This window comes from Chenopodium album, chromosome 8 (genome assembly GCF_948465745.1).
Source record: "Chenopodium album chromosome 8, dcCheAlbu1.1, whole genome shotgun sequence".
Classification (NCBI taxonomy): Eukaryota; Viridiplantae; Streptophyta; class Magnoliopsida; order Caryophyllales; family Amaranthaceae; genus Chenopodium; species Chenopodium album.
Genome location: NC_137841.1, coordinates 75,828,520 through 75,843,609, shown reverse-complemented (window position 1 = coordinate 75,843,609; position 15,090 = coordinate 75,828,520). Strand labels below are relative to the sequence as shown.

General features: G+C 32.8%; 2 protein-coding genes across 2 annotated transcripts; both read right to left on the bottom strand.

Moving 5' to 3' along the window:
- Nucleotides 1-822: 822 nt before the first annotated feature.
- LOC145556760 (peroxidase 4-like) lies at nt 823-2,475 on the bottom strand. Its single transcript, XM_081618408.1, has 4 exons — nt 2,175-2,475; nt 1,816-2,007; nt 1,505-1,670; nt 823-1,376 (listed from the first exon to the last, which is right to left on the bottom strand). The coding sequence occupies exons 1-4, from the start codon at nt 2,403-2,405 to the stop codon at nt 997-999; spliced, it is 969 nt and encodes a 322-aa protein (XP_081474534.1). The 5' UTR covers nt 2,406-2,475; the 3' UTR covers nt 823-996.
- A 1,445-nt stretch (nt 2,476-3,920) lies between these two features.
- Nucleotides 3,921-6,614, bottom strand: LOC145556759 (peroxidase 4-like). The gene is made up of 4 exons (XM_081618407.1): nt 6,270-6,614; nt 5,964-6,155; nt 5,667-5,832; nt 3,921-4,511 (listed from the first exon to the last, which is right to left on the bottom strand). Exons 1-4 carry the CDS (start codon nt 6,483-6,485, stop codon nt 4,120-4,122), a joined length of 966 nt encoding a protein of 321 aa, XP_081474533.1. The 5' UTR covers nt 6,486-6,614; the 3' UTR covers nt 3,921-4,119.
- Between the last annotated feature and the right edge of the window lie 8,476 nt (nt 6,615-15,090).

The window sequence follows — 15,090 nt, the reverse complement described above, 5'->3', positions numbered from 1 at the left end:
TAAAATTGACAAAGTAATCATGGGAGAATAATAAACAAAGTAGATATGATCCTATCTAGCCTCTTTGTTGATGGTGAATGACTGAATTTGATCCTGCTTTGATCGAATCTTTATTAAAGGACATAATCAAGGATGCCATCTAGAAGGTATAGTCTCCACATTTGATCAAGGGCATGTCATATTATTGTCACGAATTATAAATATATACCCTTATATATGTAAGGGTTAGCTTGGTGTTCAAACCGCCATTTTAATAAATAGTTACGGCTCCATTTTGCAAGAAAAGGAATAACGACTAAGACTACTATTATTGGTAATTAAATGATGTAGACTTGGTATTTTGGATGAATGGATAATGACCACGTTGATGATCCAAAGAACTAACTTCTAAAATTTTGAATGAACAAAGCTAACTTAAGGAAAAAGAAAACAAGGGATTTATAATTGTCAAGGTAGTGAGTAGTAAACCTCTGTTTATTTATTTATTTTTTCAAAAGGTGTTTATACTGATCACAATTCAAATTATAACAATATTTTAATATGAAGTATTATGTTAAATGTTCAATACTAGTAATCTAGTATGCGTTGCGTTTTGAATTTGTCTTAATATTTATCATCAAAATATCATTTCTTCGATCATCATAAAAAAAAAAATGTTAAACACATTAAAGTGTACAAGAGACATGTACGTTTATGATTTAAAATTTTATAACAACTATTACCGAATTTTAATCTTATACAACTATACGTAAATCACAGAGATTAATCTGATTCAATTTGATAAATAATGTTACAATTACATTCAACACATAAACTATTATAACAAAATACAACCTTTAAAACCAAAATGAAAAATTCAAACACGGCAAATAAAATTTCTTACCAAAACCAATAAAAGAACTACTAAGTACAATAACAAATACATAAAATTATGGTGTATCGTGTAAAGTGTACGTGAAGAATTTAATTAGGGCCGCGTAAACTTCCTTAGATAAACTAGTTAATCATTCTACAATTCTTCCTGATTTCGCCGTTGGATCCAGTGAGCGGCTTAATATCTCCCATCTTGATCATGGAGGTGGCGAAATCGGAGTAAAACCTACCGAGGTTGCCACCATAAGTTTGGACGAGAGCATTGCTAAGTAACTCTTGGTCGGAGTGTAGAAGACCCTGTTGGTTGATGATATTTTTGTAGTAGTTGTTGTCGAAGCAAGTCGGGGTTTGGAGGTCTAAGGGTGCTAAGTTGTTATCCCCCATGCCGCTAGTACTCGGGCAATTTGCACGCCTAGATTGAGCAAATGATGCATCTATGTTGGTGTCGTTGTATATGTGATCCCTGAAACTTGTGCACCTTGCTTGTCCGATTGTATGAGCACCTAATAAATAATTTTATGGTAAGTTACAATTGTATATGTTAGATTCAATAATTTGATGATTATAGTTTCAAAAGTAATTGTTTGGAAACGTGTATTAGTAATTTTGTATTTATAGTTAAATATTATACCAGATAAAGCGATCATGTCATTGACAGAAAGGCCTTGATTTTGGAAACTTGATACCAATTGATTAAAGTTGAATGTTGGTTGTGGGATATCATTGTTTGCATCGGATTGGCTAGCTGTCCTAGCATCTCTTCTACCCAACTTAACATCCCAAGATGGTCCTCCGAGCTACAACAACAAAAATTTAAGATTAGGTCAACCTTTATGTTTAACTAGTATCATTTTTACCATGTTGAACACATACACTAAATTAATAAAGTATATGTGAATAAGTTTATAGTTTGATTATAATGGTATCACAATCTTTACTCACAATGACAACAGAATCTCTAGCGGTGATTGCTAAGATGTCAGCACATGAGACAACTTCTGGACAAACATTCTCAACTTCGGACTTAATCTGGTCAATCACTTCAAATCCTCTAGCTGATCCGTTATTGGGTTTTGCCATCTTTTCACCGGTGAAATTAGGGGCATCATCTAGTAAAATTGACCCATCACATCCCTGTTATACACATGCATGTTAGGTACTAATATAAAAAATAGTCTTGTAAATGCAAAAATGTACGTTATATTGCTTTGTTAACAATATAACATACATTTTTAACAATGTACCAGCATGCATATATATAGTTCATCTTAGAATGAGATTAGGTTAAGATATATGCTTACGTTAACAAAGCAGTCGTGGAAGAACAAACGAAGGAGAGAAGCACCCATCCTAGCCTCTTTGCTGATAGCGGAATGTACGACAGATTTCACCGTCGAATCAAGGTTAGGGCAAGAGCTAGAGTAGAAGTTCGGGGTCAATTCACTGAATTGAGCATTTGAGCTCCCAACCAAAACCACAAGAAGGTAAGCTACAACTAATAAGCCCATGGAAGAAGAACAAGATGAAGCCATAATTGTGATTAGAATTAAAGAATTTTTTTTTTTAGCAAAGTTATTACAAGCAAATTAAACAAATATTGCTAACAAACTAGGAAGTGTGGATGAAGCAAACTAAGAGAAAATGCATGATATTTATAGTGGTGTCAAAGGTAAAGCTTTATCAAGGTAATATTATAAGTGGGGCCCTAATGACATGCCTAGTTACATGAGATTATATTTTCAACATACTTAATTAGCGGAAGGATTATATAAGAGTGTACTAGATAGGAAAGTCAAGTACTTGGAATTAATCAAAGGGAAAATTAAACCGACCAAGCCATATTTGTCACATAGCGACCTAGCTCAGGCAGTGGACTAACCAACGAGAGTGGTTAGAACATTAATATAAATGAAAGTTTGAATTTGTCACTAAGATAACAGTCATAAGAAATTTAATATGTTAGGTTTGATGGGTCCATTTTTCCAATTGAATTGGAGTATTGGACGCGGTATGCTATATGCATATAAGCATGGAGAAGTGAAGTGGTTAGCCGACGGCTTAAATTGATCAACCTAAATTAAAATACTTTTTGTAATGCGAGTATTTGATTTGATCCAAAGTTAAATTAAATGATCCAATTGTTCCTTAATGTTAGACCGACTACAAGGGACTCAAAATGATGAAATAATTGTCAAAAGATAAGGAGTAGCTCATTATATATTAGATGAATTAATTAGTAAAAATAAATTTGAATATATTCAATTATGTGTAACCCATACAAATAAAATGAATAAATGAATTTTAAATTTTGTGACAAAAAATCCATTTTTTTAAATACAAATTATGTATACTTTGTGTTTTGGACTATTCATTTGAATTCAAATTCAATATACTTTCCCTAGATTTATATATCCTTGTGAAAAAAATTCATTAACTTAATATCAGGTGTTGTCAATTTTCACTCAATTATCACAATGTCCACTTTCATCACACTTTTGTCCAAAGAAGTCAATTACCTGATAGTTAAGTTAGGTTAAGAGTGTCTACAAAATTGCTAGTATGGGATGAGAAGACATCAAGAATAGATTAAGATGATTGAAATAAAGCTTTTATTTGATTGCTTTTGAGAAGTCACAACTTTATAAGTAGTATATATGTATGATTGGATGGTTTGTGCAAATGAGCCATAACACCTACGCTAATGACTTAGTCAAAGTCTTCCATGGTGCCTAACCTAAAACTGTACCATCTATGTTCAAGAGAATTATTACCTACACCGTACCACCTTAATTAGAGGAGAGTTCTATAGGTATCCTACGTACAATAATTTGTACAAACTTGTAAAATACGAAATTAGGTTTTGGTGCAACCTATGCTCTTTAATTTCATACTAAAGCACTTAGCCACAAATTTTAGGTCAAACAGAGCTTATTCTGACCTATTTATGATCTATTATATTGTTACGTACATTCAATTATTCAAATGAATTCTTATTGATAAGAATAATTTATTTGTCTAAACTTTAAAAGGGGCAAACAAGAGGGACATAATAATAAAACTCCAATTCGATTCATAGAACATTTTACAATTACAACAAACTCTTAGAACACAAGTTCAACTGACAATTGTGACGACAAGATGAAAGCTATAAGCACACCTAGGCTCTTTTGAACCAAATTACCCAACTATAACAAGCATTACATAGTTATATGCTCATATACTAATTACAACCACATCTTATTTAAACTAGTTAGCCTTCCTACAATTCTTCCTAATCTCACCATTGGATCCGGTGAGCGGCTTAATATCACCCATGTTGATCATGGCGGTGACAAAATCAGAGTTAAATTGGCTAGGCTTGCTACTATAAGTTTGGACGAGAGCATTGGTGGAACCACCACTAAACAATTGTTGATCGGAGTGTAGAAGACCCTTTTGGCTAACAAGGTTCTTGTAGTAGTCGTTATCAAAGGAAGTTGGGGTTTGGACATCCAACGGTGCTAAGTTGTTGTCGCCTGAATTACTAGCACTTGGACAATTTCCTTGCCTTAGTTTGGCAAATGATGCGTCAATGTTGCTCTCATTGTATATGCGCGTCCTGAAACTTGTGCACCTTGCTTGTCCAATTGTGTGGGCACCTAATTGATAAAATATGTGAGCAAAAATCATCATCAAGATTGTGACATAATATATACAGTAAGCAAATGCTGACGACAAGTTATGTCCATCATAATTAATTAAATAATAAATTTATCGATGGAGACGCTGTGTATAATAAGAAATTCAAATGACTAAAAGTGTCAATCTATATGTATTGATCTAGGGCTGGTAAAAATATTTTATTAATAATATGTAGTATTGATATTTAAACAATTATACATGTCTTTCAACTCCTTGTTAATTTTTATTTTTTTCAGTCTACCAATAGAAAATTATTCTCCCATTGAATTATGTCAACCTAATATTTGAATTATGAATATAATTAAATATAATTTTTTTGATGAAAGATCTGGATATATAACACTAATCACTCATTATGTTTGTCATCATACGGTATTTGTTTTAGTATAAGATTAATATTTACTTTGTTTTATTAGAATAAATAATTATTGAATTAATTTCTAAATGGAGTGGACCGTTTAAAGTTCTAATCATAACAAACAACGACAAAATAATTGGTAAACACTATAAATCTAGTCAATATTTTCGTACTCCTTTTACAATTATATAACCGGCGAGTAACATGTTTCTTTCTAGCACAAAAGCACAGTGTCTTTTTCTTTCACTCTTTTTCTTCTCCTTTTCTTTTTCCTTCTAGTATCAACTTCTTTTTGTCTCAATAATTGTACTATTATTGCTCTCCTTTCAAAACCCTAATACGAAGTATATCCTTGTATATATTCAACAACATTCCTTATATTTTCATTCTATCACATACTTTAAAAATATAACTAAGAATACAATTATCTTATATCATACTTTAATATCAATGTAATAACTAACTCCTTATAAAAACTAATGTAGCATATCCTTAAAAAAGAATATAGCGAGGGATCTATGTCCATGTGTACGTACACAATTGAACCAATTGATAATTAAGTTAATAACCTTTCCAAAAATTATTAGTTATTATATTGGTTTTCTTACTTTGAGCTTCTATAAATTAATTTATGCATTACTTTAACCAAGGCATGTTAACTTAAGCTATACCAAATAAAATGCAATTTAACTTTTGGAGGGGAAATGAATAAAAAGGTCATAAAACTATAAAAGTATGTAGTTTATATATATACCAGATAAAGCAACCATATCGGTGGTGGAAAGCCCTTGATTTTTGAAACTAGTGATGAGAGCACTAAGGCTTGAGGTTGGTGCTGGGATATTGTTGTTAGCAGCAGATAAGCTAGCCGTTGTAGCATCTCTTCTTCCTAGCTTCACATTCCAAGTTGGTCCTCCAAGCTACAATAACAATATAAAAATTTAAAACAAGAAATTGTGTATTATGATAGATTGATAGTAATAACATTTTTATTAGTTTCATGCATCAACTAGTGTAATGAGTAGTAAATGAATCTTAGCTATTTACTCACAATGACAACGGAATCTCTTGCAGTAATGGTCAAAACGTCAGCACATGAGACAACTCCAGGACATGCTTTCTCAACCGCGGTTTTTATTTGGTCAATTACTTCAAATCCTCTTAGTGAACCACTATTGGGAATAGCGGTTTTCTCACCAGTAAAACTAGAAGTATCATCTAGTAGGACTGATCCATCACATCCCTATTATGTATCAAAAGAATAAATTAAGAGACTTCAAAACAAAAAGATGTTTGCATGTGTGTTTATTTAAAAATGAAATGAAAGATGTATGATATGATATGACATAAAGTTTACATTGACAAAGCAGTCATGAAAAAATAGACGAAGGAGCGAAGCACCCATCCTAGCCTCTTTGTTGATAGCGGATTGCACAACAGACTTTACGGTAGATAAGAGATTGGGACAAGAGCTAGAGTAGAAGTTCGTCGTAAGTTGAGCATTTGAACTCCCTAAAGAAACCACAAGTAAAGCCACAACTACAAACACAGCTAAGAAAGAAGATGATGCCATAATTTGTATTATTATTAAAAATTAAAGGAAGTTTGTTAGCCAAATGACAAGCAAATTTAGCTAACAAATTAAACTAGGACGTGTGTTGTTGGATTGAAGAAGCTTAAGGAAATTGCATGATATATATAGTGATCTTAATGATAAGATTTCTCAAGGTTATACTTCATATAATAAGAAACCCTACCAATAATGAATAGTCCAATATAAATATGCCTAGTTGCATGTAATTGAAGGTTGGTTTTGAGTTGTGTTCTTAAGTGGTAGGCTAATTTAATGTTTGATCCCCTAAAGATAAGTCAATTATTGGAATTTTGTTATGAATGAAGCTAAGCAAGTGTGACCCAAGCAATTTTATTTTTTTGGACATAAAAACAATTGTTGTTTTTAGATGACTTAATAAGCTCATATAAACTGTCACACATCAAACCAGTAGCTGGAATTTACGAGATTTGGTAGACTTTGGAATACAGAAGTTTCATAGTTTAAGATTAAATCGATTATGTATACTCGCTTACTCATACATTTTTATTTTTTTTTTCGAGTTCATTTTAAAATTCTCAAATGAATAAAACTGATAAAATGAGTAATAAAAAAAAAAACCCCTTACATTGTAAATATTGTTAAATAATGTTTGGATTAAGTACTCTACATAAACAATTATTGTAGAATAATATATGGCTAAATACAGTATATATTTTTGTGGTTGTTGCACCTCCCCGTAAAATATTTTACAAAATAGTTGCGGTTTTCAGCCCGTATAATACACATTTTTTAACTTAATTATTAATTAGGTTGATTTGAATGTTACTCTTCTATTATTACAAGAGACGATATAGAGCTGTCAATTCGGGTAAACGGGTTGGGTTTTGGTCGGGTAACAGTGGGTCGGGTCAACTCGGGTCGGGTCAATTCGGATTAATTCCATAACCTATGCGGGTCGGGTTTGGGTTGGGTCATGCTTGAGTCGGGTCACGTCGGGTCATACTTCCTATCGGGTTTAGGTCGGGTTTCATTCGGGTCGGGTGAACAATAGGTCGGGTTTAATTCGGGTTTTCACGGATAGGGTAATTCTCGGGTTCGGGTCAGGTTCGGTTCAAGTCAATAATTTGCGGGTTAGAATCAGGTCGGGTCATTCTTGGGTTTGAGTCGTATTCGGTTCAAGTCAATAATTTGCAGGTTATAATCAGGTCGGGTCATTTTCAAATCGGGTCATTCTCGAGTTCAAGTCGAGTTCGGTTCAAGTCAATAATTTGCGGGTTATAATCAGGTTGGGTCATTTTCAAGTCGGGTAATTCTCGAATTCAAGTCGGGTTATGTTCAAGTCAATAATTTGCAGGATACAATCATGTCGGGTCATTTCCAAGTCAGGTCATATTCGGGTTCAACTAACTATAAATAGATAATAATTATCATTTTTATCAAGCTAATTATTTCCTTTGACTATAATATATATGGCAATATACTAGGGAACTATAGTCTATAATTTAGGAAGATAATTATCTCCTTTAACCATACAACAAATATATACTACATTTAATTCTTAAATTTGAGGATGATGCTCCTTTCTTTTGCTGGCCTGGACCGACTTGGTATCTCTAGATAAAATGCTTTGATCAACAATAATAAGGTGGTCTAAATTGCATTTAAGCTGATTTAAAATCGGGTCAGGAATAATTTGGGTTGATTTTAGGTCGGCGCAATAACAAGTCGTGTTAATTTCAAGTCAAGTTAGAAACAGATCGGGTTGAATTTTTGGGTCGGGTAAGTAATAGGTCTGGTAAAATGCGGGTCGGGTCAATAACAAGTCGGGTTTAATTTGGGTCAGGTCAATAAAAAGTTTGGTTAATTTCAGGTTGGGTTTGTAACAGGTTAATTGGGTTAAATTCGGGTCGGGTTAGGAACGGGTCGAGCTGAATTCAGGTCAGGTTAGTAACAAATCAGGTTAAATTTGGGTTTTGACGGATTAAAACGGGTTTAGGTCAATTTCGTTACAAGTCGGGTTCGGTGCAAATTAATTAAATTGGTTGTTGTAAACCGGTAAATCGGTGCAAGTTGTAAACCGGTAAAATGGTCGTTTAAAGGCAAATTGGATGGTTCAACCCACCCAATTGGACTCCCGCAGAATATTAGGGACCATGATAATCATTACGGCAATTTTTATTCCGGGCGAAAAAAAGTCAAAAATTTCCAAAATTGAAGCCTAATATCCACGCTTTTTGAGAAATTTTGAAGGTTTTGGGGCCTGATGTCGCAAAGTCTAGAAATTTTTGGGCATACATTTAGGGGTCATAAAATGTCGTTTGGAACCATATATGATCATTATATGTCATAGATGCTCATGGTAGGCTTGAGTTAATGAAATCGGTGTAAGTTGTAAACAGGTAAATTTGTCGTTTAAAAGAAAATTGGATGGTTCCACCCACCCAATTGGACTTCCGGAGGGTATTAGGGACCATGGTAAACATTTCAGCAATTTTTATTTTCGGGCGAAAAAAAGTCAAAAAATTTCAAAATTGAAGGCTAAGATCCACGTTTTTCAGAAATTTTTGAGATTTCGAGGCCCGGTGTCGAAAATCCTTGAAATTGTAGGGTATACATCTCGAGGTCATATAATGCCGTTTGAAAACATATATGATCATTGTATGTTGTCATAAATGTTCATGGTATGCTTGATTTAATGAAATTGGTGCAAATTGCAAACCGGTAAATTTGTCGTATAAAGGCAAATTGGATGGTTACACCCACCCAATTGGACTCCCGGAGGATATAATTAGTAACCGTGGTAAACATTTAGGCAATTTTTATTTCCGGGCAAAGAAAGTCAAAAAATTCCAAAATTAAAGGCTAATATCCACGCTTTTTGAGAAATTTTGGAGGTTTCAGGGCCCGGTGTCTAAAAGCCTTGAAATTTTAGGAGATGCATCTCGGGGTCATATAATGCTGTTTGGAAGCATATATGATCAATATATGTTGTCATAATTGTCCGTGGTAGGCTTGATTTAATGAAATCGGTGCAAGTTGTAAACCGATAAATTGGCCTTTTAAAGGCCAATTGGATGGTTCCACCCACCCAATTGGACTCCCAGAGGTTATTAAAGACCATGATAAACATTCCCACAATTTTTATTTTCGGGCGAAAAAAAGTCAAAAAAAATCCCAAAATTGAAGGCTAATATCCACGCTTTTTGAGAAGTTTTGGAGCTTTCGAGGCCCGGTGTCGAAAAGTCTTGAAAATCTATGGGATACATCTCGAGGTCATATAATGCTGTTTGAAATCATCAATGACCATTTGTCATAAATGTTCGTGGTAGGCTTGAGTTAATGAAATCAATGCAAGTTGTAAACCGGTAAATTGGTCATTTAAAGGCAAATTGGATGGTTCCACCCAATCAATTGGACTCGTGAAGGGTATTAAGGACCATGTTAACATTTCGGCTATTTTTATTTGCGGGTGAAAAAAAGTCAAAAAATTCAAAAATAGAAGGCTAATATCCATATTTTTTTAGAAATTTTAGAGGTTTTAGGATTCAGTGTCGAAAAGATTTGAGATTTTAGGGAATACATCTCGGGGTCATATAATGTAATTTGAAACCATATATGGTAATTAATTGTTGTCATAAATGTTCGTGGTCGGCTTGAGTTAATGAAATCGGTGTAAGTTATAAACCGATAAATTGGTCGTTTAAAGACAAATTGGATGGTTCCACCATTCCACTTGGACTAACGGAGGATATTAGTGACCATGCATGGTAAACATATCCGCAATTTTTATTTTCGGGCGAAAAAAAGTCAAAAAATTCCAAAATTGAAGGCTTATATCCAAGCTTTTTAAGAAATTTATGAGGTTTCGGGGCCCGGTGTCGAAAAGTTTTGAGAATTTAGGGGATACATCTCGGGGTTATATAATACTATTTTAAACCATAAATTATAATTATATGTTGTCATAAATGTTAATGGTAGGCTTGAGGTAATGAAATCGGTGCAAGTTGTAAAGCGGTAAATTCCCCATTTAAAGGCAAATTGGATGGTTCCACCCTCCTGATTGGACTTCCGGAGGGTATTTGGGACCATGGTAAACATTTCGGCAATTTTTATTTACAAGCGAAAAAAGTCAAAAAATTCCAAAATTTAAGGTTAATATCCATGTTTTTTGAGAAATTTTGGAGGTTTCGAAGCCTGGTGTCAAAAATCCTTGAGATTTTAGGGAATACATCTTGAGGTCATATAATATCGTTTAGAACCATATATGATCAGTATATGTTGTCATATATGTTCGTGGTAGGCTTGAGTTAATGAAATCTTATATATAATTTAAGAGTCACTCTCACCACGTTGCTCCAAAAGCCAAATCCTAAATCCTCATTCACTCCCGCCTATTTACTTAATCCTTCCATTTCTCCAACAAAAAAATCTATCTAATTTAAATTTAAATTTTAAAAAATAAAATTAACAAACAAATACACATGGTAGTTTCAACGTCTCCCTATATTCTATAACCATTTCAGCAACTAACATTCAAAACTATCCCTCACATAATCCAACCCTTCAATTATATGCATTTTTAGGGACTACCCTCTAAACAACTTCTCTAATCATCAAAACGAAAAAATGTGCAACACTCTTTTTGCGTGACTGGCCTCACCAATAACTGCTTGCAAAAGACCAAAGGAATGAACTTATAGAGCACCGATGAAATAACCCCTATAATACTAGCCGAGTAACCCCTATAACACTGAACTAGTAAACTCTATAGCTTTGACAACCCTAAAATAGTTGGTCATATTGCATGGCTACCGACATATAAGAGTAAGACCCTATTCTTTTGAGCTTCTAAGCAGAGCAGAGAACATCATATTTTATATATCAAAGCAAAGCAAGTGTCAGCAGATTATTAATACTCGGTAGAGTATAATTAAGTAGGGTTTAGCAGAGCATACCAAACCACAAGTCTACAACACACCAGAGCAGCTCAAAAGAATAGGGTCTAAGTTACAACATCAAAAACAACTTCAAGTATTTTAAAAATATATTTTTTCTTATATTATATTTTTCCTCCGTTTCTTTTTAGTTGACACGTTTCATTAGTCGCGTTTGCCCATGCACAAATTAAATTATTAATGTCTTTAATTGCCGATAAGCAAAAATTATAAAAAGTTGATATTATGAAAACATACATTGTGACGAATATAACAAGATCTCACTTGATTATATTTTTCCTTACATATAAATCACAAAACATGGTCAAAGGGAAATGTGTGAATAGCGCTAAAGTCAAAACGTGGCAACTAATAAAAAACAGAGGTAGTATTTAATATTTTTCTAATATAATATATATATATATATATATATATATGTCCGTGCATTTTGCACGGGCACACTCTAGTAGGTGCAAATTGTACAGTAAATCGGTAAATTGGCCGCTTAAAGACAAATTGGATGGTAATTGAACTCCCGGAGGGTATTTGGGATCGTAAACCTTTCGGAAATTTTTATTTACGAGCGAAAAAAAGTCAAAAAATTCCAAAATTGAAGGCTAATATCCACGCTTTTTGAGAAATTTTGGAGGTTTCGAGGCCAGATATCGAAAAGGCTTGAGATATTAGGAGATAAATCTCGGGGTCATATAATGCCGTTTGGAACCACATATGATCATTATATGTTGTCATAAATGTTCGTGGTAAGTTTGAGTTAATGAAATCGGTGCAAGATGTAAACCGGTAAATTCGCCGTTTAAAAGCAAATTGGATGGTTTCACCCACCCAATTGGACTCCTAGAGGGTATAAGGGACCATGGTAAACATTTCGGCAATTTTTATTTACGGGCGAAAAAAAGTCGAAAAATTCCAAAATTAAAGGCTAATATCCACGTTTTTTGAGAAATTTTGGAGGTTTCGGGGCCGGTGTCGAACAACCTTGATATTTTTGGGGATACATCTCGGAGTCATATAATGCCGTTTAGAATCATATATGATCATTATATGTTGTCATAAATGTTTGTATTAGGATTGAATTAATGAAATCGGTACAAGTTGTAAACCGGTAAATTGTGAAAGTTTGACTTTGTTACATAAAGTGAACATTTACAAGTTACTATTACGAATAGTTGAGCTAATTAGCTAATGAGTTAGTGGCCACTGGCCAGGGTCCACTTTGTCCCACGTAAAGTGTACGTGTTTCTTTATTTATCCATGCAAAAAGCTTATCCACTTTATTTTTAGATAATAACTAGGGGTGTAAATTACTTAGCGTATGAGTGTCGGTTAGAAGACACATTTTCAATGCATTAACTCACTATTTGATTTTATCACATACTCCGTACTTTATTATTTAACTTAAATTATCCTTTTGAGAATTAAAATTATTTAAATAAATAAAAATTTCTTCAAGAAAAAGTTATTGCATGAAATTAAGTTATTTTTCAAAATTGGAAATTTTTTGCTGAATTTAAATTAATTTTAATAGTTCATTATTTTATATGATTTTTTCAAATTGTTTATTTTTATTTAACTTAACTTATTATTTACAATGCTAAATATTTTTTTTAAGATGAAAACACCATGACATTAATAATATGTTTAAACAATATAATATAGAGAAATAGTTTAAAATCTACTGAAAATAAGTACAAAAATATTATAATGTGTATTTCCATACCCATCTCCTCATTATTATTCATATATAGTCAGGAAATTGATCAAATTGAACAAGTCAATTCCCGTTCAATTCATATTTAAATACATAATTAAGGGATAAAAGAGTGATTAGTTGATAACCTATAAGATTTCAGGTTTCTTAATTGTTATATTTTGACATGACTATTTAAATAGGAATACTTACAAGTCACTCCTTGCCAAGACGTTTTCTTATAGACAATGCTTTCAAAATAATTTTAAATATTTTGGTCCTTAATTAAAATAAAATTTAAGATAACGAAGTCCATAACAGCAAGTGATAATGTCAAATTTGGACAATATGGTTTTGTCATGTAATTAAGTATTAAGGCAGATAATTACATCTATTAGTCAAGTCCACAAATTAATAAATGCACCATTGCATGCTGCTCAGCTGCTCCCACCGAAGCATGTAAGACTTGCTCACAAAAGTTTATTTCATGGGCTATCATTTTCACGGAGTCACACCGTGGTGTATTTGGTCACCTTGCACCATTGTGAAGCACTATTTTCGATGCTCTCAAATTTAAATACTCCGGCCGTTCATAAAACTTATTTAAGTATTTGTTGAAACCCATTGTAACCCACTTATGAGTGTCCCACATTGGAGAAAGAGGAGAGATGGTTTCACTTTATAAGGTAACAGTATTATCAGTCATTCAGCATATTGGTATAAAATTTACGAAACACTTCATTTATATTTAACCCCTCGAATCCTCGATAAAGGGAGTACATGCATATTTTTGTATACTATCGGCAAAGTAAATTTCTTACTCTATCCTTTGTCATATTGTCTAGATTCCTAAGTTTGTGAAATTTATAATTGTCTCGTGGCATACTAGAGTTGAAAAGCTTAGAATTTTGCTACTCATATTAATGAAATGTGTTAAGAAAAGACGTACAATTATTATTGTGAAAGATAAAGCTAACGATATAGTCATTTGGAAAGGTACCCACTACCCACCTAGCTACAGTATGTATGTATAAGCCAGCAATTCAAATAGATCGGCTAACTAAACAGTGCATGCTTTCAATTGCATAAAACCCTTTTTCGTGGTCAAATACCCATCACTACTCCTTACTAATTCGTGTTTAAATTTTAAGACGCTTAATTACCTTTTTTCATAATTAGCTGGCATTGATGAGTGTAAATATGCAGCTTAGTTGGTTAAAACTTATTTATATCATTTGTTATTTGGCTTGTTTTACAAAGAAAACATAATTGATGTTGATGTACATCTTACGTCTCCTTTTAATAGGTGTTTTTTCGATAATATGAATGGAGCTAACTCAAACTTGTAAAAGAATGTATTGGCCTAGTGCTTATCTGATCAACTACAATCATACATACTTTCTCGCTCCATATTAACTACAAGTCTCTACAACACTTGATATAAACGATTGTTAAACATTTAAAAAAAATCGTATAACTACAGTTTCATACTTACTTGATTAAAGTATTAATTACTGTATATGACTATAATCATACTTATTAACAAGTACAAAAATTCCATGTGAGTGTGTCACGCCATAAAAGCTCGAACAAAAAGGTTTGGTAGAATATTCCATGATAATCTTCAAAGAATAACGACATGTGCCTACAATTTACCAACAACTATTGTTAATTGGTCCGATGCCAAGGTTTGTTACAGTCATCTACCACTTTAATTCTCCCAACAAACTTTGACTACTTAATTTTATAAAATGAAATTAAATTAAAGGACCAATAATTTCAATTATTGTCCAGGTTTTGAACGTGTGAATGCTGACTATAGTTGTTATATTCGAAATAGATACTACTCCTATGATTGTGTCAACTTTAATTACCCAATTTTGATATTTTTGATTGATTCTTTTAAAAGATATTTCATCTTCTAGAGATCTTTTTAGTAGTGTACTACAGCTATCTATCTTAAGGAATGTCATAGGAAAAT